This window comes from Mus pahari, chromosome 2, assembly GCF_900095145.1.
Source record: "Mus pahari chromosome 2, PAHARI_EIJ_v1.1, whole genome shotgun sequence".
Classification (NCBI taxonomy): Eukaryota; Metazoa; Chordata; class Mammalia; order Rodentia; family Muridae; genus Mus; species Mus pahari.
In genome coordinates, this window is record NC_034591.1 from 42,098,690 (window position 1) to 42,122,994 (window position 24,305).

At 40.5% G+C, this 24,305-nt stretch overlaps 1 protein-coding gene across 1 annotated transcript in view; it reads left to right on the plus strand.

Moving 5' to 3' along the window:
• Cped1 (cadherin like and PC-esterase domain containing 1) overlaps positions 1-24,305 on the plus strand; it is a 259,149-nt gene that overhangs the window by 59,254 nt on the left and 175,590 nt on the right. Inside the window, exons 3-4 of the mRNA XM_021190377.2 lie at positions 8,444-8,550; positions 18,438-18,513. Of these exons, the coding sequence (XP_021046036.1) occupies positions 8,444-8,550; positions 18,438-18,513 (183 nt within the window). The remainder of the gene's footprint in view (positions 1-8,443; positions 8,551-18,437; positions 18,514-24,305) is intronic.

Consider the following 24,305-nt stretch of genomic DNA (forward strand, 5'->3'; position numbering starts at 1 on the left):
TCCCTTCCCTTCCCTTCCCTTCTTTTCTCTTCCCTTCTCTTCTTTTTCTTTTCTTTTAGTTTAGCCATGCTTGAGATTGCACCCAGGGAATACCTTAGCTTTTGACTGAGTTGTACTTAGTTTTCTGTTACTCACATTTACTAACTCACTCATTTATATCCATTTAACAAATATGTCACATATTCTCTTTATATTTCAGCCAGTTGATAAGCATGGAGATTATAAAACTGAATAAACAGCTGTACTCTCTTCTGAGCTCAAATTCAAATCAGAGGCAAAATATATGGGAGAAATGATGTGTGCCTATAAACGCAGAACTTAGGAGGCTGAGGCAAAAGGTTGGAGTTCAAAACCCACCAAGGTCACATAGTCAGGTCGTGCCTCAAAAAACCAAATCAGTCCAAACCAAACCAAGGTCAACCAAACAACAAATAAAAACAAATTGGAAAAAGCAGATAATAAACAACTATATAACATAGCAGGAGGTAGTAAATGTTATGATGAAAATAGAGCAGGCATAGATGTAATATTTGGTTGTTTGGGGTTTTTCGGGGTGGGGTGGGGGAGTTGTTTCCAATATGTGCAGTTCTCCTTCCTTTAGAATAAAGAACTTCTGTGCAAATGGCACTAGTGTGAACAGCAGGATCTCACAGTGCTCTGTGCTCGGCATTATATTACTGATCCGGCATGCTTTATCAGCAAGGGAAGTTATTTGTGAACCAGGAAACAATTGTTTGCTTTTTATGGCAACCCGCCCGTGGAAGATGGAAATGTTCTGAAGACAGCCTCACTCCTTACGGTAGATGCTTGATTTCAAAAGAAAAATTCGTGTGGAAAATTGACATGTCAACTGCTTTCTGAGAAGGCCCTGTGAAGGAACTAAAGTATACACAGTGTCTATTTAAGTGTGAATCAATAAGTGTAGGTCTTCGTAACTTCTCAAATTGTACGTGATATCCTCATCCCTCACAGCAAACCCTGTGGTGGTGCGCCACAGATCATTTTGTTCAGCCGTGTGCTGGCTGGGAGGAGCTGGCTGCAGAGTGTGCATGTTTTTGTAATTTTGACCTGGAGAATGGGACATGCACATCCTGTTTTGGTTTGGTTCAGTTTGGTTCTAGAACTTTGCCCTATAACCTCTCTTGGCTAGTCTAATTCACAAGGCTCTGGTTTCCTTGTGATAGGGAAAGAAACAATATTAGTCACCTAAAAAACAGTCTAAGGAACTTTTGCCATCAGGGAAATGCAAATCAAAACAACCCTGAGATTCCATCTCACACCAGTCAGAATGGCCAAGATTAAAGATTCAGGTGACAGCAGATGCTGGCGAGGTTGTGGAGAAATAGGAACACTCCTCCATTGCTGGTGGGATTGCAAGGTTGTTCAACCACTCTGGAAATCAGTNTGGCGGTTCCTCAGAAAATTAGACATACTACTACCGGAGGATCCTGCTATACCTCTTCTGGGCATATACCCAGAAGATCTTCCAACTGGTAATAAGGACACNTGCTCCACTATGTTCATAGCAGCCTTATTTATAATAGCCAGAAGCTGGAAAGAACCCAGATGTCCCTCAATAGAGGAATGGATACAGAAACTGTGGTACATTTACACAATGGAGTACTACTCAGCCATNAAAAACAATGAATTTATGAAATTCTTGGGCAAATGGATGTATTTGGAGGATATCATCCTTAGTGAGGTAACCCAATCACAAAAGAAGTCACTAGATATGTACTCACTGATAAGCNGATATTAGCCCAGAAACTTGGAATATCCAAGACACATTATGGAAACAGAAGAAAATCAAGAAGGATGANCATTTGTGGATACTTCATTCCTCCTTAGAATAAGGAACATAACTCTCATGAAAGGTTATAGGTACAGAGACAAAATTTAGAGCTAAGATGAAAGGATGGACTATCCAGAGAGTACCCCATTCGGGAGTCCATCCCATCATCAGCCACCAAACCTAGATACTAATGCTCATGCCAGCAAGATACTGCTGAAGGGACCCTGATATTGCGGCCTCTTGTGAGGCTATGCCAGTGCCTGGTAAACACCAAAATGGATGCTCACAGCCAGCTACTGGATGGAACACAGGGTCCCCAATGGAGGAACTAGAGAAAGTACCCAAGTACCTGANGGGGGCTGCAACCCTGTAGGTGGAACAACAACAGGAACTAACCAGTACCCCCGTGGTTTGTGTTTCTAGCTGCATATGTAGCAGAAGATGACCTAATCGGCCATCAGTGGGAATAGAGGCTCCTTGGTCTTCCAAACTCTATATGACCTAGCACAAGGCAAGGCCTGGGCCAAGTAGTGGGAGTGGGTGGGTAGGGGAACAGAGGTGGGGGGAGGGGTATGGGAAACTTTCGGGATAGCATTTGAAATGTAAATAAAGAAAATAATAATAATAATAATAAAAAAAAGAAGTTTAACTTTGAAACTAGGTGGAAGCCAAGTTAGTATTTGTAGCTTCTGAGTACCTGTGTGGCTGGGGACTAGTTCATTTCATATAGGAAGACTCAACAGAGTTCAATGCCAGCAGCATTGCCAGTACTGGGTCTAGTGCTGTGTGAGGGTCAAGGGGTTTCTGATTATACCCACTATAGTCACTCTTTCCTTCAAGTTCTCAGAGGAGAATAGACTTCCTAAGAACTAACTAAAAAAAGACCAAAGCTATATATAAGGTTTGTGTGTGTGTGCGTGCGTGTGTGTGTATGTGTGTGTGTGTGTGTGTGTGTGTGTCTGTCTGTCTGTCTGTCTGTCTGTCTGTGTCTGTGTCTGTGTGAGTGTGTGTATGTGTGCCTGACTACATGCATGTCTGTTTGTCCATCCATTTGTCCATCTATCCATCCATGTGTCTGTCTGTCTGTCTGTCTGTCTGTCTGTCTATCTCTACTTCTAAAGTATATGCAACCCTTGTTTTTAGCCCACAACTGTCACAAGTACTATATACATGAATGGGGATGTGGCATCAAAGTTACACTTCTCTGTGGCTTCCTTATGATTTAAGAGGCCAATGGTGACAAGATCATGGCTGTTAGACCTAAGAATCTAGCACTCAAGTCCAGTAACTACATAAAAGCTGTTGGGCAAATTACCTGGTGCTTCTGTGCTTCTCAGAATGTCCATATCCAGTAGATTCCATCTCTAAAGTAAAAAATTAATTATAATAAATATTTGGGACACATTGAGGAGCATTATGAATACTCAAAAATTCCTACCTGTTGGGGCTGGAGAGGTGGCTCAGTAGTTAAGATGCTTGCTACTCTGGTAGAGAAGGAGAGTTTGGTCCCCAGAACCCACGTTGGGCAGTGTAGAAAGAATTGTAAATTTTGCTCCCAGGAATCTCATGCCCACTCCTTCTTCTGGCCTTTGAGGTATGCATATGTGTATGCATGTGTATATGTGTGTATATACACTACACATACATGAACACAAATAATAATAATAGTAATGGTAATAAAATAAATCTTAGAAGAATTTTTTAGATGTTTCTATCCTTATTCATTACTACTTATCTTAGGTACTTTTCTATTGCTGTGATAGAACACCATGACCAAGAGAACTTATGAAAGAAAGCATTTTCACCTGGACTTACTGTTTCAGAAGGTTAGAGTCTATGATGCAAGAGCAAAAGCATGGTACCAGGAAGAACTGAGAACTCACATCTCGAGTCACAGCCGTGAGACAAAGAGAGAGCATACTGGGAAAAGCACAAGTCTTTTGATGCCTCAAAGTTGCTCACAGTGAAACACCTTCATCACAAGGCCACACCCCTTATTCCTTCTCAAACAGTTCTACCAACTGGGAACTATGTATTTAAACTTACGACCCTGTGGGAGCCATTCTCATTGAAACTATCCTATATATAGTCACTGTAGATTTGGACCCTAAATTCCAATTCAGTATTCTATACAATATAGAATCTACCTTTTCTTTAGGCTAGCAACTCAAGGAATCACCAAGTTCACCAAGAACTTTCTTGCCTGCTTTTTATTTTAACTCAAACCTACATTTTACTTCTCAGCTCTGTTAGCTCTACATATGGAAGAAACAAATCAAGAAAGACTATTGAAAGGCTATAATGTTTGTCCATTCACTAAGGAGAGTCTACAATAAGCCCATTAACACTGAGACAACAGCCCCGGGAAGTCATATATGCAGAGTCAAAAGTGAGGCTGTGAGTAGTGATGGGTCAGCCTAAAGAGAAGTGGCTTGGGAGAGAGTTTGGCACCACGCCCCAAGAAAAGACAGCCATAAATCTCTCAGTGTGTCTAGGCTCTGAGAGGAAGGAAGACCATGAAAGGTCATACTTCAGTCTTTAACAACTTTAACCCTGATAACAAAATTTATCTGGTGTTACACTAAGCCTTCTCATCCTGTGGCAGATTTGCTAAATCTAGACATCAAAGAGATTTTCAGATATATCTCTACCATTAACTGACCAAATATCAATATCCTATATCCTTTCAACAAAACCAACTTAGCTAATGAGCATATCTAACTCAGTACAAGCTAAAACAGACACATCTCTTTGTCAAACCATGAATGAACAGAATGGGGACATACCAAATTTTACAGCAGGGCTAAAACTGATGCTTCTAGGTACAGACGAAGCAAACCTAGGGCCAAGTAGAGAACTCCTGGTGACCTCCCTGAAATCTTTAATGCCTTGTAAGATATAGTCCAAGTGATACTAGAATTTCCATAAATGACTGAAATCTGTTTTATAAAGTGTGATTTTGCTAACACTTGCATATGGCAAATACCTACCCACTCTCCTGGCCACACATAATCTGTTTGAGGACTGCACTTGCCTCCGTGTCTCTTGCTTACCAGTTCTGATGTGGGTGCTGAGCACATGACTGCTAGTGGCTTATATTGTCTTCTACTAAACGGTGGGCCCCAAGGCCCCCCCCCAAGTTTTTTTTTGCAATAGCTTGAAATTTTACTAAGGTAGAAATTTGTACCTGGAATGCCCCAAGGCTAATTTGGAGATACGATGTATTTAGGGAATATCCTTTGCTTTGAAGTCAAAGTTTCTCTTTTTTAACATGGCGCTAGAGTGTGATTGGCCAAATTTGATCATGTGTTATGTCTCCTGAAACAAGTAAAGCTTTTCCCCTGAAAAGTGGGGGATGGTAGCAGGAGTTAGTGGAGGGAATTGACTTCTGAAGCCAGAGAAAGAAATGTAGACAAAGTGAAAATATTACTAAATATTTAACGTCTAGAGGTTTTGGAGGTTGGCATAGAATTCAGTGAAGGAAAGACAAACTTTGAATGGAAACAATCAGCACTGTGTGGACCATGGTAGCAATAATTACAGAAGAAGGATATGAACACATCTCTTGAAATTCCTGTTATACTTTACTTCATTTAAGAGAACATTGAAGGGCTATGAGCCTTTTTTTGAATTATTCATTTTTAAGTTAAAATATTAATTGAATATTTTTGAGGGATGAGAGGTCACCTTATGAATGCCAAGAGACTCTGTAATATTTTATATTATCCTAAATTCCTTTTAATGTTTTAGACCCCTCCAATAGATTGCTGAGGGCACTTACTGCCTGCTCTTTTCCTTTCCATTTTTAAAAATGTATTTTGAGCAGAGTACCGCTCATTGAAAATTCTTAATGAATTGCTTTGAATTATTTAAATGTGTCTCTCAATTTTAAACGTTTATCACTGATATGTGTGTTTCTTTCTACCAATCCTAGAAATTGTGTGCCTGCAAAGTCAGAAGAGGCATGCCTTGGAGGAATTCAAAATGCATTCTGGTTTTAAGAGCCCAACAATGCAGTCCTTAATTTGAAATCTCCGTCTCTTTGCATTTCCTTATCTTCTTAAAATATTTAGTTGGGGATCTTATGACAGGAAGTTTTTTTTTTCCCCCCCTAGGGTTTCACTATTTCCTGAACCAGACATGGTATGAAATAAAAAATGCATTGTATTTCTCTTTGAATACAAATCAAAAGATGTTGACTGACAAAGCCTGCTGAATGTTCAAAATAGAGGATTAGAAGCACTGCACTGTCTCTGGTTTGAGCTCCAGGAACTGGTCTGAAAGTGTCTTCAAAGTGAGGGTATATATGGCCGCCTCCATCCCCCAAGCCTGAGGCTTGGCGGCCTCTGCTGCCTGGATGAGATCCCCTATCCCAGCTCCCCTGCCCCTCTGAACTGCTGTGCTGTCTTTCTGTATCTTCACGAACAAGCCAACAGCACAGTTGTGAGATGAGAGCTTGGGTTCAGTTGTTTAGATCACTTTTTGTTTGCCAGGAAGTTTCCCCTTCTGGCAGTAAGGCAGCACAAAACAGAGTCCAGACTGCATGGGGTTTGTCAGATGAAAAAGTACTTGGTTGGCAAAGAGTGAGATTTCATGGCTAATTATAGATTCTTCTCCCTTATTAGCTCTTCCAATTGTTCAGCCTTACTTTGGAAGAGTTAAGCTTCTACATGAGAAATTCTGGGGAAAAAAAAAACTGAGGGGCTGAAGAGATGGCTCAGTGGTCAAGAGCACTGACTGCTCTTCCAGAGGTTCTGAGTTCAAATCCCAGCAACCACATGGTGGCTCACAACCATCTGTAATGGGATCTGATGCCCTCTTCTGGTGTGTCTGAAGACAGCTACAATGTATTTATATATAATGAATAAATAAATCTTCAAAAAAAAATGAGAAGCGAGGGCTTTGGACAAGCTGGTTGCCTCCTCAGCTTTTTAGAAGTCCTTCTGGATGGTGCAGGAGATGAGTGGTGGGGTGTGGTATCAAAAGTTACTGAAAGAATGTTAGCCTCACCACTCATAAGGGAAACAATATGCATAGAAAATATATTTTTAAATTTTTTATTGGCTATTTTATCTATTTACATTTCAAATGTTCTTCCCCTTCTTGGTTTCCCCTCTGAAAGCTCCCTATCCCACTCCCCCTGCTTCTATGAGGGTGCTTACCCACCCACTCCCACTTCCTTGCCCTCAAACTCTCCTATATTGGGGCATCCAGTCTTCACAGGACCAAGAGCCTCTCCTCCCATTGATGACAGATAAGGCCATCCTCTGCTACATAAACAGCTGGATCCATGGGTCCTTCCATGTGTTTTCTTTAATTTTTCAAACCAAATGTTGGGGAAATGTCTCAAGCTACACTAGTTTGTTGGTTGAGCCCCACTCCATTTTGACTATTCTCAATGCACGTTTGGTTATTATCTATATCACTAGCAATCAAAATACATTTCTTCTGTCTGTTAGTCTCCCAGAGGTGAAGTGTTTACTCTTCTATCAGGGATTATCTAGGTACCTTTTTTTTTTTTTTTTGGTTTTTCTAGACAGGGTTTCTCTGTGTAGCCCTGGCTGTCCTGGAACTCACTCTGTAGACCAGGCTGGCCTCAAACTCAGAAATCCGCCTGCCTCTGCCTCCCAAGTGCTGGGATTAAAGTCGTGTGCCACCACCACCCAGCCCTATTTTTAAAGCACCAATTATATTTAAGGCATGCTGACTTAAAAAAAAAATGAAAAAAAAAGAATAATTGGTTAGGATGAAGAAATGGCTGACTAGTAAGAACTCTTGCTATGCAAGTAGGAGTACCTGAGTTCTTGTGACATCAGCACCCACAATTTAAAAAAAAAAAATGAGTGGGAGGTGGCCACTCATGCTGCAAAGCAGTGTTGTGTCAGCAGTGTTATACTGTAAGAGACAGGAGGACCACTGAAGTTTTCAGGCTGTGAGCATAGCTCCAGGTTCAGTGCGAGGTTCTGTGTTGAAGGGATGAGGTTGAGTGAAATGGATCAGGAAAGTTACACACATAATCATGCTCAAGCACATATGCCGTATACACATACACCACACTCGCAAAAATACACGCACAGAGGGATCAATAATGATAACTTCTTATATGCTCATAAATGATAACCTGCGAGCCAGCCAGCACTCACTCTTCTAAGTTGACAAGTTATTGTGGCAGAGTGGATGACTTATTGGCAAAGATTTTGTCCTTGGTCAAAGCTGAAATATTAGTTGCTTCAGTTCATGCCGTGTCCTGAATTTTGAACCTCACTCCAGTATCTGTAAGGAGACCCCATATTAATTTTTCATGAAACCTTTCAAAATTTTATTAATTTTGCTTTCTGCCAGCATATTCTTTTTTATAAGAAGTCTTACAGTTTTTTGAAAAAGACTATGGTAATTTATATAGTCTAATTTTGATTTTTCAACAGAATTTTATAGATATACATGCTAAATATATAATATTATATATATTATATATAACCTATATGCTAGGTTTAAATGCTAAATATAAAATATTAAGATTTTGAGTCAGAGTTGAATTTTAGTTATTCTGAATATAAGCGTTTTGCTATAAACAATGTTACTTACGTGTTAGAATTTAAATAATCATACTCTTTATTGGAAGGAGAATTAAATGTTGTTTAATGTTTTTAGGTGGTTTGAACTCCTGGGATCTGTTCATTTGCCTGCCTTCTAGGGAAGCTGATGGGAAACCGTGCATACCCAGGGAGCACATGTGTCGACTAAGCCTACATCAAAGGGTAAATACTGTCAAAGCACAAACACCTTTTATCAATCCTATGGATATTAAATCTGACAGGTTTTGGTCCATGTATTGTTGCTTTTAATTTTTGAAGAATTGGAACCGCTGTATCTTTGGGGAAAGTTCCAAAGAGAGTTAGTTAGCTTTCTGACACTATAACAAAATACCTGAGACAAACCGGCATATAAAGAAGGAAGATTTACCTTTGACCTACAGTTTCAGAGTTTCAGACCATGGTCATTTGGCCTTGTTAACTTTGTCCCTGTGTTGAGGCAGTACACCATGAATGGAGTCTGGAGTAAAGGAAATTGCTCACCTTGTGGTATCCAGGAAGCAATGAGACAGAGGAAGGAAGTGGCCAAATCCACAATGTGCCTTTCAACAGCTTGTTCCCAATGGTCTAACTTCCTTTAGTGAAACCATGCTTCCCAAAGATTTTAGCAGGTCCCAGTAGCAAACAAGGGTCAGCTAGTCTCTGGAGACACTGAAAATAGAACAGGTAATGCCACATCTTGTTCTTCAATATCTAATGCAAAACAGATTTTGGGTTGGTTTGTTTTAATATAATTTCCCCCAGCTTGAGCTATTACAAATACCGTTTTATTTTCTTTTCCTTTTTTTTTTTTTTTTTTTAACTCAGTAGGGCACAAACTATCTGGAATTGTGCAGCTTATTGGATGCTGCTTATCCTCAATTCACTGAATCACAGAAGAAAAATATTTTCTGTACCATTGTGCTGGCTATTTCAATCTTAGCACATATCGTAGTTAGCTTCGATTGCCACATTGACCGAGGCTAGAGTCATCCACGAGGAAAGAAAGCCTTGACTGAAGACCAGTCTGGGTCATCCTGGCCTCTATGCACGTCTGCAAAGGGCTATTCTGAATATTAATTTATCCAGGTGGCCCCAGCCTACTATAGGATGTGGAGTCCCTAGGCAGGTGGTCATGAGTTGTATTAGGAAGCTAGTCAAGCATGAGCCCATGAGCTAACCCGAGAGTAACCCGAGAACAGGCAGCAGTATGTTTTCTGCTTCAAGCTCCCACCCTGCTTGAGTTCCCACCCCGACTTCCTTCAGTGATGGACTGTGATGTGAAAGCATAAGCTGAAGTAAACACTTTCCTGCCAAGGTTGCTATGGGTGGGAGACATTTTCTCATAGCAACAGAACGGAAACTAGAACATCATACTAAATTCATATTCATCTCTCTCTCTCTCTCTCTCTCTCTCTCTATATATATATATATATATATATATATATATATATATATCTTAACCTACCCTGTGTTAGCTTTCATAAGTCTAATGTGCTAGCTATTACACTAGACAAGTTACATAGTACTGATACTTACAGGCCTGTGAGGAAAGTCCCTAAACCACGCTGTTTTATAACTCCTAACTGAAGTCATAGCAGTCTATGCTGCTGACCCAATGGCGAGAATGACACTGTGGTTGTTTGAATGAGAGTGGCCCACATGGGCTCATATATTTGAATACTTGGCTCCCGGTTTGTGAAACTGGGATATGAAGGATGAGAGGTGTGGTTATGTTGGGGGAGGTAGGTCGCTGGCGACAGGCTTTAAGGTTTCAAAGCCCATGCTAGACCTAGTCTCACTCTCTCCACCATCTTCACTGGGGGTCTGTACGTAAGCTCTCAGTTCCTGCTCCAGCGCCATGCCTCCCAGCCTGATGCCATGTTCTCTGCCATGATGGTCATGGACTTAACCTCTGAAACTGTAAGCCCTCAATAAACTATTTATTTTATAAGTTCCTTGATTATGGTGTTTTGTCACAGCAATTAAAAAGTAACTAAAGGAGACACAAAAGAGATTATGTATTTTGTGGTTTTAAGGATCAGGAAGTACACAGCACTCCTTGGTCCTGTTGGCCTTGCCATCTGGCACAGATGTTATCTGCTGCCTCTTTCCACTGCAGAATTACTGTTTTTCCTTTTGCTTTGTAAATATTTGGGATGTGACACTTTGAGACTGGAAATATTATGCGTTTCTGCAAACTTTGGGACACCAATTTTAATATCTAGTCAGGGACGTTACCAGTTATCAGTATTATCCATTTTAACGGTCATTTTCCATTTCCTCATTCCTTTCATAGTTATTATGTTGTGAATCTTCTATATGGAAGATCTATATCTGTCAATGTGCCATGTCTGACTTCCTTTTATTTTAAAAAAGTAAAATCTCATGTGGGAAAATTTTTGCCTGCCTGATTATTTTTACAATAAATTGAGACTCACACCATTTATCAGGACAGAGGCTCCACCTCCCTAGTGTTTTCCTTGACAAACGTGTCATCTTATTTTTGACTTTGTCAACTCACTCATTCATCTGTCTGTGCATTAATTAACACATCTGTACCTTTGTTGTGTCTACAGTTACTTGATGAACCTCTGTCCTGAGCCCTGTTTACATACCAAGTTAATATAAATGAACCAAACAGATGTAAATCCTTGCTCTTGCAGGGCTTAGACTCTCAGCAGGAGACAGGGAAAGACTCTGGTAAAGGTACACCATAGATGTCAAAAGGAATGGGGGGTGGGGGGGGAATTAAAGTAAAAGGAGAAAAAAAATATCAGTTGAACTTCAGATGAGTAGGGAAGGCTCCATCAAGAGAGTGACATTTGAGCAGGGCATGGTGATACATGCCTTTGTTCCCAGCACATAGGGGGGCAGGGGTAGGAGAATCTCTGTGTTCATGGCTCACTTGGTCTACAGAGTGAGTTCCAGAACATGCAGGTCTATATAGAGAAACCTTGTCAAACAAGCCCCACACTCCCAAACAAGTGACATTTGAAGTCAGGCGGTGGTGGTGCACACCTTTGGAAGGCAGAGGCAGGCGGATTTCTGAGTTCGAGGCCAGCCTGGTCTACAAAGTGAGTTACAGGATAGCCAGGGCTATATAGAGAAACCCTGTCTCGAAAACTACAAAAAATGGGGGGGAGAGGGACTGGAGAGATGGCTCAGTGGTTAAGAGCACCAGTTGCTCTTCCGACGGTCCTGAGTTGAAATCCTAGCAAACACATGGTGGCTCACAACCATTCGTGACAAGATCTGACGCCCTCTTCTGGTGTGTCTGAAGACAGCTACCTTGTGTACTTAGATATAATAAATAAATAAATCTTTAAAAAAAAACAAAAAAAAAACAAACAAACAACAAAAAACAAAACAAAACAAAAAACAAAAATGAGTGACATTTGAGTCCAGCCTGGAAGATCTTGAGGTCTTGGTGCCAGTGGCTCAGGTAAAAATGACAGACACAAAGGAAAGGAGAAAGTGCTGTCGGGTAGAAGGAAGTTGTCTGGTGTTTGTTGTCTGCTTGTCTTGCTTTGTTGTTTTTTGTTTGCTTGTTTTCAGTTTTTTTTTTTTTTTAATGTGTGTGGGTGTCTCAGTTGTTTATCTGCTGTTGTGAAGAGACACCACGACTAAGGCAACTTCCAAAGTAATGCATTTAGCTGGGGACTCGCTTACAGTTCAGAGGGTGAGTCCATCCATGGTCATCATGTCAGAGTGCAAGGCAGCAGGAGGCAGGCATGGTACAGGAGCACGGGCTGAGAGCTCACCTCTGTTCCAAAAGTTAGAGACTGAGAGAGTGAGATTAGGCCTGGAGCAGGCTTTTGAAATATCAAAGTCAGCTCCCAAGTGAGACACCTCCTCCAACAAGGCCACACTTCCTAATAATTCCCCAGTCTATTGACTAAAGACCAAGCGTTCAAATATATGAGCGTATGGAAGCCATTCTTGTTCTGCCTGTCTGCATGTCTGTGTACCATGTGCAAGAAGAGGGAGTTGGACCCCTTAGGACTGGAGTTATAGAACTACCATGCGGGTGCAAGGAATTGAACCTGGGTCCTCTGGGAGAGAGGCTAGTTCATTTAAATGCTGAGCCATCTCTCCAGGCTGTCTTTCTTGTATGTTTCAAGAACACAAGGATCCAGTATAACTGGGGGAAGGTTAGTATGGGAGGAGTAGAAGATAGAAATGTTCTTGGAGTGGGGTCTTATATGTGACATGGGGATCTTTGTAATGACCACAGATTTTGTCCTTGGCGAAGTGGTGGGTGGATGGAGGATTTTGAGTAGCAGGGTGATAGGAATCCTGTTGCAGTTTTCCCAGCTTTGCTTTGGCAGCTATATTTAAGTAAACACTTCAGAAGAAATGAGGGAATGGAGGAAGCCAGTTCCTGAGATGATTCACCCAGATGAGGGTGAGTTGGCCTAGCTGGGGTGGCTATAGAAATGAGAGATAGCAGTAGCTAATGCTTGCAAGGTTTTACTGTGCACCAATCGCTTCCTGAGCATTCCCACTTGGACTGGTGCTCTTTCTTTACAGCAGAAGAGACGGTAGCACACAGAGGCTAAAACAGTTCTCTAAGACCTCTTAGTGATGAAAGAACTAATAAGGAGCCACACTCAGGGAGTCTGACTTCCCATGCCTGCTTTCTCATCAGATCCTACTACAAAAGACTATACTCTCAGAAAGCTTTTCAAACCAAGTATTCAGGCACTGTTCTAACAGCCTAGCCCAATGAGAATTCTTAAAGAAAACATGAATTGCCAATGACACGTGTAGATAACTTCACTTGGTAAGAATGAATAATCTGAAGCTGTATGAGCCAGGACTTATATATACCACATATTCGGGCCTGAATTTCTTTCACGTGTGTTGGGGTTGTCGTGGGATTGTCAATCACTTTGATGTGAAGGAGGGCACCTGGTAAGGTTAGGATTATGAATTAAAACTTGCAATTTCAGTAGTTAGGGAAAATATTCATATCATTTGTAACAATCAGAGAAGAATGAATGAATGGCCTGAAGGATAGAAACAAGGGTTTAAACTGGGTCTATCCATGAGGTTCTGTGAAGCGCGGCCACTGTATGAGGTAATGCCGCATTTACTAACTGGAGTTCTTCTCATCTGGGTGCTAGTGTTTCAGAGGCAGAGGAGTTCCTTCCCGGCGTGGAATGTTTATGGGATTAGCAGTCACTGAAACCAGACGCTGATTCCAGTGTTTGGAGCACTGCGGACTTTCACCATGGCTCTTACTGAAAAGCACGCAGGGCATTTCCTTCTTACTTTGATGGAATGGTGATTAATTTTGGAAGACAGAAGAGAAATCTCTTTCTTTCCCTAGCTGGGTCTCCTAGTTTTGTTTTGTTTTTGTTTGTTTGTTTGTTTGTTTTTGTTTTTTTGACATTAGTTATTTTCATGGCTGATGACCTTGGATCACCTTAGGAGAAAGTCTTCGTCCTGACAAAAGAAAAGGCCTGGCCGTCTCTATAGATAAAACGAGCAGAAAGAAGATCCTGTAAGCCCCAGGGTGATGTTCATGGTACTCTTCATTTTGGAATGACCAGAAAAAAATTTCCCATCTACTTTTTATTCCTTTCAAGTAGTCCCAGTTTAAACATTCATCCTCTTTAATTAAATAATAATGTTTGTTTTGTTTTCAAATTTTTAAATGTGTGTGGGTTATTTATCCATTGTTGTGAAGAAACATCGTGACTAAGGCAACTTCCAAAAAAAATGCATTTAGCTGGGGGCTAGCTTACAGTTCCAGAGGATGACTTCATCCATGATCATCATGTCAGAGTGCAAGGCAGCAGGAGGCAGCCATGGTACAGGAGCACTGGCTGAGAGCTCACATCTGTTCTAAAATTTAGAGGCTGGGAGAGTGAGACTAAGCCTGGAGTGAGGTTTTGAAACATCAAAGTCAGCCGTGGCATGACACACATCGTCCAACAAGGCCACACTTCCTAATAATTCCCCAAACAGTTCATTGACTAAGAACCAAGCATTCAAATATATGAGCCTATGGCAGCCATCTTATTTTTTAAGTTTATATAATTCATATAATGGCTTTGCTCTTTTTGAATGAAAAATACCTCAAAAGAAGTCAGATTTTGGCTCTTTCTTTTGCTTGTGAGTGTGTGTGTGTGTGTGTGTGTGTGTGTGTATGCACATGCACATGAGTGTATGTGTGTAGTGTGTATATCTGTGTCTATGCATGCTTACATGTTTGCGTCCATGTATCTGTGAATGCCTATGTAGACCTGAAGTTGAAGTTTGGTATTTTTCTCAGTTGCTCTCAGTTTTATTTATTGTGAAAGGTCACTTATTGAACCCAGAGTTCTCTAATTCTAGATAGTCTAGTGGGCCATCTTGCCTCAAGAAACCTGTCTCTGCATGCCCAGTGCTGGGATTACAGGACGACTGCCACATCTGCTTGGCATGGGTGATAGGGACCTGACCTCTGTTTATCTATTGATCGCTTCCCAGGCCTGACTTTTTACATTTGCTTACAATAATTTCCAATAGAAACAATTTAGACACATTCATTACAGAATAAGTTTATGGAGGCATAATTGGTGTTTGAAATCTTTTAAAATGCATATTTCTGTCTTCTTAATTGTATCTTTAAGAACTATTCTAGTAGTGAATAGTTTTACCATATTATATATACTTTCTCATTTCCTTAGCTTTTCATGCTAAGGAAAGAAAAACAGCAGTTTCTCTACCTTCACTTTTCTCCCTGTCATAAACATACATACATTACAAACATACATACATACATACATACACACATACATACATATACACACACATACATATATATGTGCAAAATATATGTATAGTGTGCATTTAACTTCATATAAGATGTAGACACATGTGCTCACACATTAACATGTATACACATAGAAATACATATATGTTCATGTCTGCACACAAGTGCCCACTAGCAAGAGTATAAATCTTATTAAAAATGAGTTTTGAGTGATAATAGTATTAATTATAGCAAACATAATATCTACTTTGTGATGTGGTGGTGGACATGTACCCATGGGAACACTGGGGTCTATGAGAGATTTAACTTCTGCTCAATTTTTAGTGACCTCAAAACCACTATTTTAAAAACTAAAGGTTATTAACTGGCCGAGGTATATTTCAAACAGCAATGCACTTAAGTGCCAGGAAGGAGAATCAGCTTGACCCCTTGAGCCCACATATAAATGTCTGCTATAGTGGCATGCCCTTGTAATGTCAGCGCTGGGGCTCACTAGCCAGCCAGTCTAGCCTAGTTGGTGAGCTACTGGCCAATGAGATACCTTGTGTCTAAGACGGTGAATGGCATCCCCAAAGATATTGTTCAAGTTAGCTCTGCCATCTCCACATACATGGACATACATGGACATGTGCACTGTTCCTCCCACTGGCATCTGCCTACATATGAACACATACACACACATTGAAAATACAATTGAAAAGCAAATATCATTAAAACAGTTGTTGCAATGTTCTAGTGGAAAGACTTAATAAAACTCCGCTGACAATATCCCACTCAGTAATGATACAAGTCTTCTATATTTTGTAATACGCATTAAAACGAAATTCACTTGAATGTAAGAGAGTATTGTTGGCTTCAGCAGTCAAATATGTGACATAATTGATTTGCAACGACTGTGTGGTTCACTTTCTTTGCTGAGTTGGCCAGTTTCACTTCTCAGTTTGGTGTCCATGTCCAGAGGAGAAGGGACATGGCATTTTGGTGTTGTAGGTCATCACAGTCACATGTCACCAGAGTTATGTTGGCTACAAGTGTGAATGCTGAAGCCACACTCTGGAGGATACACTGAAGGGGGATCGTTAGGTGGGTGAGAGAACAATAACAGCCAGAACTGCATAGAAGTGCTTCCCTTGACTTCGCTTGCCTTTGGGGAGTGCAGTCTTTGTATGCAGTCTTTCTGATACACTGGTTCATGGGGAGTCACCACTCTGAGAAATCACATCACTCGCTGTCCACTCTGTCTGAAATCTGTGCTAGCGAACTCTGCCTTTGTAGTAGTTACATAAATTCTTGGGGCCCACTTGTTCAGTTATAATATCCTTTGAACCAGGGCATCTCCCATTGCCTCCTGATAGGGCATGAGGGGAAGAGAGCCAGTGCTCTAAGCTTCCACCATAGCAACTCATATGCTCTGAGACCTTCAGAAGGTTAGAATGGACCTGTGCTAGTCCATGATCCTTAATGATGCTTCTCTAGTGCGTGTTCACTTCCTGGTTCTTCCCTCCACCAAACACTCTATTAAATTGTTAGCAACTGAGTGATTTTGCCTTGCATAAGGAAAAATGACTCTGTTTATTGCCATTTTAAGCTTTGCACAATCTTACAAAGATGCTGCATGTGCAACTTAAAACAAAACCAAAGAACAAAAATCTCTGTTACAGATTCTTCATGCTTTTGCAGTCCTCTACCTGTCCCTCCAGCTTAACTTAAGAATTCTAAAGTGCTGAGCCAGTGCTTTAGGGAAGTCCTTGTTTTCTTACGCTTAGCCTCTAAACTTAGCCAGTTTTGAATCTGAGGAATGTAGACAACCCTAAAATTGTAAGTGTCCCACACTGACAGCTCTCCCTGGATTTCTACAGCAAACATGTAGCGGCGGTACACTTGGGCATCGTCATAGACTGCACAGAACACAGTGTTTAGGAAGGAAAGCCGTCCATGCCAAGGCACAGTGTAGGTCTGCTTACAGGACCTGAGCTGGGGCTTGTTCTCCCTGGAGCTACACTTAGGCAACAGAGAGTCAGCTGAGTGAATGAGTAAGTTAATACAATTCCAAGTGTCAGGGAAGATTTAATCAGGCTGGGTCAAAGCACTTTAAATGAATCATTAGGAAAAAAGTTACATCTTATTACGGAATTGATCAAAGTAGAACATAGCTACCCAAGGCTCTACATACTTTATTGTGCAAGGGAAGACGCTGAGAGCAAACAAGCAAGCCATGCTTAAGGTTAGGATTCTGACGAATGCAGAATTAGTACTGCACCCGTGGCTTCTGCCCCTGCTATCTCCAACACAGTTGAGCTTTATCTCATCATGACAGCAGTACATGTTGAAGAAACTATAATACTTTTGTTGGGAGAGGGAGTTAATTTGAAAGTAATCAATAATGTCTCAAGAATGAATCTGATCTCCAAGTTAACTTAAATCTGTCTGTCTCTCTGTCTCTGTCTGTCTGTCTCTCTGTCTGTCTCTCTGTCTCTGTCTCTGTCTCTGTCTCTGTCTCTGTCTCTCTCCCTCCCTCCTTCCCTTCTTCCCTCCTCTCTCTCTCCCTCCCTCCATCCCTCCAATTTAACAAGGTTTAACCATATTTGGTTTTATGTTGGGGATGTAGTTGATGTAGCTAGTTGATCAAACTGTGAAATCACAGAGGAGACGACTAAACTTGTTAGAATAGGTGCTGTTCTTAAAGTGGGTGAAACAACAATGCCCTTCATTTACGAAGTAAAGATGAAGTGAAGACTGTGAGAGATGGTGAGACTGGCTTGGCACAGACTGAAATGTTGACTGGCACAAGTCACCATGGCCTCTGGAACTTGGTTGTGTGGCTTTCCAGCGCTTCAGCACTATTTTTGCCATGTGCAACTATGGAGCTATGTCACTATATTTGGCATAAGTATGTCTTTTTATATCTAGCAAAGAAATGATAGCTTTGAAATAAAAAGGTTTCCTGAGTTATTCCCAAATATTTTGAAGATTTCTGAGGGCAAATTTTTATTTTATGCAATCAAAGCAGCTACTTTGTAATTCTTGATTCAAGTGTCCCCATCTAGACTTTTTACAGTTGAATGTGGTTACAGTAGATGATGACTAATATCTACCACTATGTATCTATCTATGTATCTATGTATTTATGTATCTAACTATGTCTCTATCTGTCTGTCTGCCTGCCTGCCTGCCTGCCTATCTATCTATCTATCTATCTATCTATCTATCTATCTATCTATCTATCTATCTATCTATCTATCTATCTCTTTCCTTGGCACTGTCATTCATGAACACTTCCATCACTAAAATCTTTTCACTCTTTCAGGTAAATGTGTTGCCAGAACTGCAGCCTCAGCTTTGCAGAAAAGAAGGCTTGTGTGAAATAGCCAGAAGATTTCCAGGTAACCTTCAGTTTGCTTCTTTATGTGTGAATGTCTGACATCTGTAGGCTACCGTATAAGTAACAATTAACAAGGCCTCAGAGCAGCATCTCCAGCTCCCCTTTCTATTAACTCTGTCACCCACATCTTCCCTGACACCCAGGCTTTGCCAATAGGAAGGCCCCGATAATACCCCATACTAGCACAACTGATACTTTTGTTTTTCGGTCTTTCCCTCTGAAGTGGCAGGCTTATGTTTCTATTCGCCTCATTTGTTTCTTCTTGAAGTAATTTTGTTGTAGTTTAAAAATAATTGTGATGGTTCTAAGTTATACACAACTTGGAAGTTTTACCAGGATTTATGACGGTGTCAGTGTGCTAGGATTTGTTCGGTTGTGTCTTTTTTTTTTTTTTTTTTTTCCAACTTGATACAGGCCAGGGTTATCCCGGAAAAGGAAGTTTAACTTCCTTTTTAAGTTAAGATAAAAACAAAACATCAGATTGGCCTGTAGGCAAAACTGTGGGTCTTCTTCCTCCTTAATGTTTGATGTAGCCCAGACCACTGTTGGCTGGTGCCAGGATGGGGTAGGTGGTTCTGCTTTATATAAGAAAGTAGACTGAACACAGACAGTAAGCCAGTCAGTAGCACCCCTCTAGAGCCTCTGCTTCAGTCCTGACCTTCAGTTCTTGCCCTGACTTCCCTGTAGCAGTGAGGTAAAACAACCATTCTCCTCTCGAGTTGCTTTTGGTCGTGGTGTCTCATCCTAGGGATGGAAAGCAAACTAGAGTAGTTATTTTGTTGTCAAAATTTGGTTTCTCCTCTCTAAAACCTCTAACTGTGTTTAAGACAGGACAATCAATGAGAAACATTCTATCTTGACTGTAACAGGAATATGGGAGAAAAAATCACTACCTCCCGTTTCTGCACAGTTCCCCCAGTGGAAAAGACATCAGAGAGGAAGTGAGCCACTAGAGGTGAACTAAGTCTCCACAGATAAGATTATAGCCTACTTTAGAGCTCAGTGGTGAGAGTACCTCAAATTTCTTGTTTAATACCCATTAATGCTCATACCCTTAGGAGGTGCTTTACCACATAATTAAAATTTAGATCTGCATGACTTCATTTCTGCATTTATTAATTTATGACTTAGTGGGATGGGAAAACATGGCATACTGTCACCCATCAGCTTCTCCACGTATTGAGATTCTGCCTCCCAGCTGAGCGTGAGCCTTAGGCATGTCTTCATGTACTGACAACAGGCTCCTCTTTTTAATTCACTTACTGGAAATGAAAATTTAAATGAACCAGTAATTTTTCTTTAAATTTAAGACACATTTCTAAAATAAATAGCATGTGAATTTTTTCTATCTGTGTCGTTTCATAGTACACTTGTGGCTGACTGCGTAGACCTTAGCTTTTTAATTGTGCTCTTTTAAGCTAAAGCCTGGTTTGCTCAGCCTGGCCTCGAACACTCTGAGTAGCCAATACTTTCCTTAAATTTCTGATTTCTCTTCCTCTAACCCCCAAGTGACTGAGGTTGTAGGTGTGTGCCACCACTCTGGGCTTGAAATCCCCTTCACACCCCACTTCTCCTGCAGGGACTGGGACTTGAACCAGAGCCTTGCTCATGCTAAGAAAGCACTCGACCACTTAGCTGTATCTCCAGATACTTCATTATTTTATAAAGCTATAATGTGGATATGTGGAGGTGACTCAGTCAGTAAATTGTTTGTCTCATAAGCATGAAGACCTGAGTTTGAGTCCCAATAGCGAGCAATGTCTTGACAATTCAGTAAGTTTCAGGTACAATCACAGACTCCATCTCAAAAAATAGCGTAGAGACCCATGGTCAAGGACACTTGAAGTTGCCTTCTGTCCTCCATACGCAGGTACACATGCATGCACACACCCCTGCACATACATATAAACACTCAAGTAATTAAATAACACAAAAAAAATTTAGTGCTCTTCTGGGCTGAGTAAAAACAATATTTCTGCTACTAAATATGAATAAACCCCAGAGTTCCTTCAGTTAAGATAATCCCCACCACCGAATTGTCTGCATTTTGAACAGAGCTTACAGGTTTTAAAGCAATCTTTCTTTGGTCTGTTTCCTGCTGTAATTTATATGTAAGAATGTTTGATTCAGAACAAAAGCCTTTAGTATCATAGAAAACAAAAGGGCAGAATAGCAGCAAAATGGGAGTATGAAATCTATTCAAATATACATGCACACACATATGTATATATGCCTCAAGAAAGTCTGATACATTATTTTTTCCTTCCTTCTATGGAATTAGGACGCCTTTTCTGTCTTCCTCAGTTTAAATCATTTTACTCTGAAGAATACCACCAAATCTAGAAATGTGTAACCCTTTTTGCTTCCTCCCCCCCCTCTCTCTCTCTCTCTCTCATATGCTAATTTTCTATTTATCTCTGTGAGTAACAGTATAGTCTTGTGGGATAACTTCTCCTCCCATGTTGTCTTTCTTGAACTGAAGATAATTTTCTATTTTTACAAAATTTATTTATTATTATTTTCTTTATTCACATTTCAAATGCTATCCCGAAAGTTCCCTATACCACCCCCCCCCCGATCCCCTACCCCCCCACTCCCCACTACTTGGCCCTGGCCTTCCCCTGTGCTGGGTCATATAAAGTTTGCAAGACCAAGGGGCCTCTCTTCCCAATGATGGCTGATTAGGCCATCTTCTGCTACATATGCAGCTAGAGACTCGAGCTCTGGCGATACTGGTTAGTTCATATTGTTGTTGCACCTACAGGGTTGCAGCCCCCTTCAGCTCCTTGGGTACTTTCTCTAGCTCCTCCATTGTGGGCCCTGTGTTCCATCCGATAGCTGACTGTGAGCATCCACTTCGGTGTTTGCCAGGCACTGGCATAGCCTCACAAGAGGTCGCTATATCAGGGTCCCTTCAGCAGAATCTCGCTGGCATGTGCATTAGTATCTGGGTTTGGTGGCTGATGATGGGATGGATTCCCGGATGGGGTAGTCTCTGGATAGTCCATCCTTTCATCTTAGCTCTAGATTTTGTCTCTGTACCTATATCCTTTCATGGGTATTTTGTTCCTTATTCTAAGGAGGAATGAAGTATCCACACGATGGTCATCCTTCTTGGTTGAAGATAATTTTCTTAAGTGTCTCGCTTTAAAAGTAATGTACCTACAGCATAAATTTCCAATTTGAATTTCATGAACACACAAAATGCTTTTGTTGTCCTTTTTTTCTATGAACACACAAAATACAATATAAACTTACTTATTCACAAACTGAAACAAATTGGTTTACTGTGGATGTTGAATATTTATTAGTAAGTGCAGACTAGGTAATTACACCGCTGTAGTATAGTATATGGAATTTATATAAGGCTGATTGGTGGTGGGATGAGGGTGGTGATGTTTGTATCTTCAATCCTTGGACCCAGGAGACAAGGCAAGATTGTGATCTTCAGGACAAGTGGGTTACACATCAGCACACTCTCCCAATAGAAATCCATGATAATAAGACAGCGTCTATGAAACATTTACCCTCCGCCGAGCCAGCTGGGCTGCAGGAGACAGCATCAGACCTAAGGGACACACAGACGACTGCCTAATCTTAGCGGGTCACAAACAAAATGAATACACTTGTACAAGGGGGAGGAGGGGGAGAAAGAGATTTGTTAGGGAGAGAAGGGTTTGCCGGAATGGTAAGGACGTAGGAGACAAGAGTGGCTTCTGTATATTACATATGTGTAAAGATTGTCTAATACAAAATTTGATTAGCAGAGAAGATCATGAACATAAGATGGTGCCTATCAAATATTTAGGATGGTGCTTGCAATATAAAAAAGCTTATTAAGGAGCTATTATTTTTTTGAGGAAAAACAAACATGGAAAACCAAACTAAAATATAATGCTATATGCAATAGGTATTTTTGTTTAAGATCAAAATAGTCTGTACTACTTTAGATCATGTTTTACTAAGAGGCCAATAAAAGCTTGAAATCAGAGGTTTTCAGCTTTGCCATTAGTTAGCAATCTTAATTACTTAATTTTACAGGATTTATTTATTTATTGGTTTTGCTTTTGTTTTTAATATCTAAGTATGGATTATAGGGCCTATTTCATAATTAGGTTTTTAAAATCAAGTGGATTATGTATATGCATATATGTATATATTGATTTAAAAATAAATCTTGCTGTATATTATATATAATACATATGCTTAATAAATTGTGGCTGTACTATTCTATTTTGGCAAAAACGGAGCAACAACCCCACATTACTTAAAGCTTTTCTCTTTTTATGATTGGTTATGAGAAGAATTTTATGTTTCTATGAAAAACTGTGATAGATATGAGATTTGCCCTATTTTACAGCTCACGAGACACCTGCCACACTTATCTAGATATTGCCAGATGATATAAAATGCCTAAATCAGGAACAAATGAAGTTGGTATTTTCAGCATTAATGGTCGTGAGAAATGTCCAGCATTCGTACCTAGTTCACCCTGCATGGCTAGGTGACACCTATAAACGCCGCACTTCAGGAAAGGACCTTTGGACTTAAACTGTATATTTTCTGACAGGCAATGAGCTCTACTGGTACAGTGCTAACTTACATGTATGAAGTGTAGGTTCAGTCCCTGGCACTACATAAACCCAGGCATAGTGGCACTTGCCTGTCATTTCAGAGGTGGAAGTAGGAAGATGAGGAAGTTCAAAGCCATCTTTGACTACTTCAGGAACTCAAGACCAACTGGGTTACTTTAGACACAAATTTCTCGGAATGGGATGTCACTTCTGTCTTCCAAGACTATCCTTTACATACATATCTTTGAAAAAGTAGTTTGGAAGAAAATTTATCAATGCGTCTGTAAAATGTGCCAGAATATAAAAAAAAAGATGCATGGGAAGAAATGATTGCATGGATATGTGTTGCCATCCAGAGAATCCATGACAAGCTCTCGTTCTGAAACATTACCAGTGCGCCATCCTGGGTTACTAGTGTAACATAGATTTGTTTCTGAATATCAAGGTTGGAAGTAGTCAGTAATGTTGTAAGACCCCGTGATTCCATAGAGACTGGATGTCTTTGCCTTTGTCTTCAGAAATACATACCGATCAAGATGCCAACAATGGATGTCCTTGGGACCCAGGCAAGTGAAATGGGACAGAGTTTTGGCTGTTGCAGTAGTCTGGTCAAAGATAACAGATAGGGCTCACTCTGTGTCCCTTCCCCAGTCAGTTGTACCTGACCTTAGACTTGTGACTCACATGGGAGGATACACCGCACCCGTGGAAAGTTTTCTGCCTAGCAAGATTTATTTCTGTCTCGCCATTTGATACTTTGCCTTTTGTGGGGGGGAAAGTTTTTATGGTATTCATCTGGCTCAAACTTGTCGTCTGCGCTTTTTAGAACATTCATTTATTTTCTTGATAGAAAGAATTGCTTTTCCATATTTGCACTACACAAACATTAACATAAGAGCTCTGTTCTGCAGGATCTTGTGTTGTTTTTGTTCTTAGTGCAGCAACGCCATCCAAGGAGCCCTGGTTTGGAGTGTGCCAAGGTTTTTGTTTTGTTTGGAGTATTATTCATTCTTTCAAGTAGTTTTATCTTAGGTCTAAGCCCTGGCTTTTGTACGGAATTTTAAAAGGAGACCAAGATGTCCACTCAGAGATAACACTTGGATCATTTTAGGACCCCCTCCCCCAAAAAAAGAAAGAAAGGAAGGAAGGAAGGAAGGAAGGAAGGAAGAAAGAAAGAAAGAAAGAAAGAAAGAAAGAAAGAAAGAAAGAAAGAAAGAAA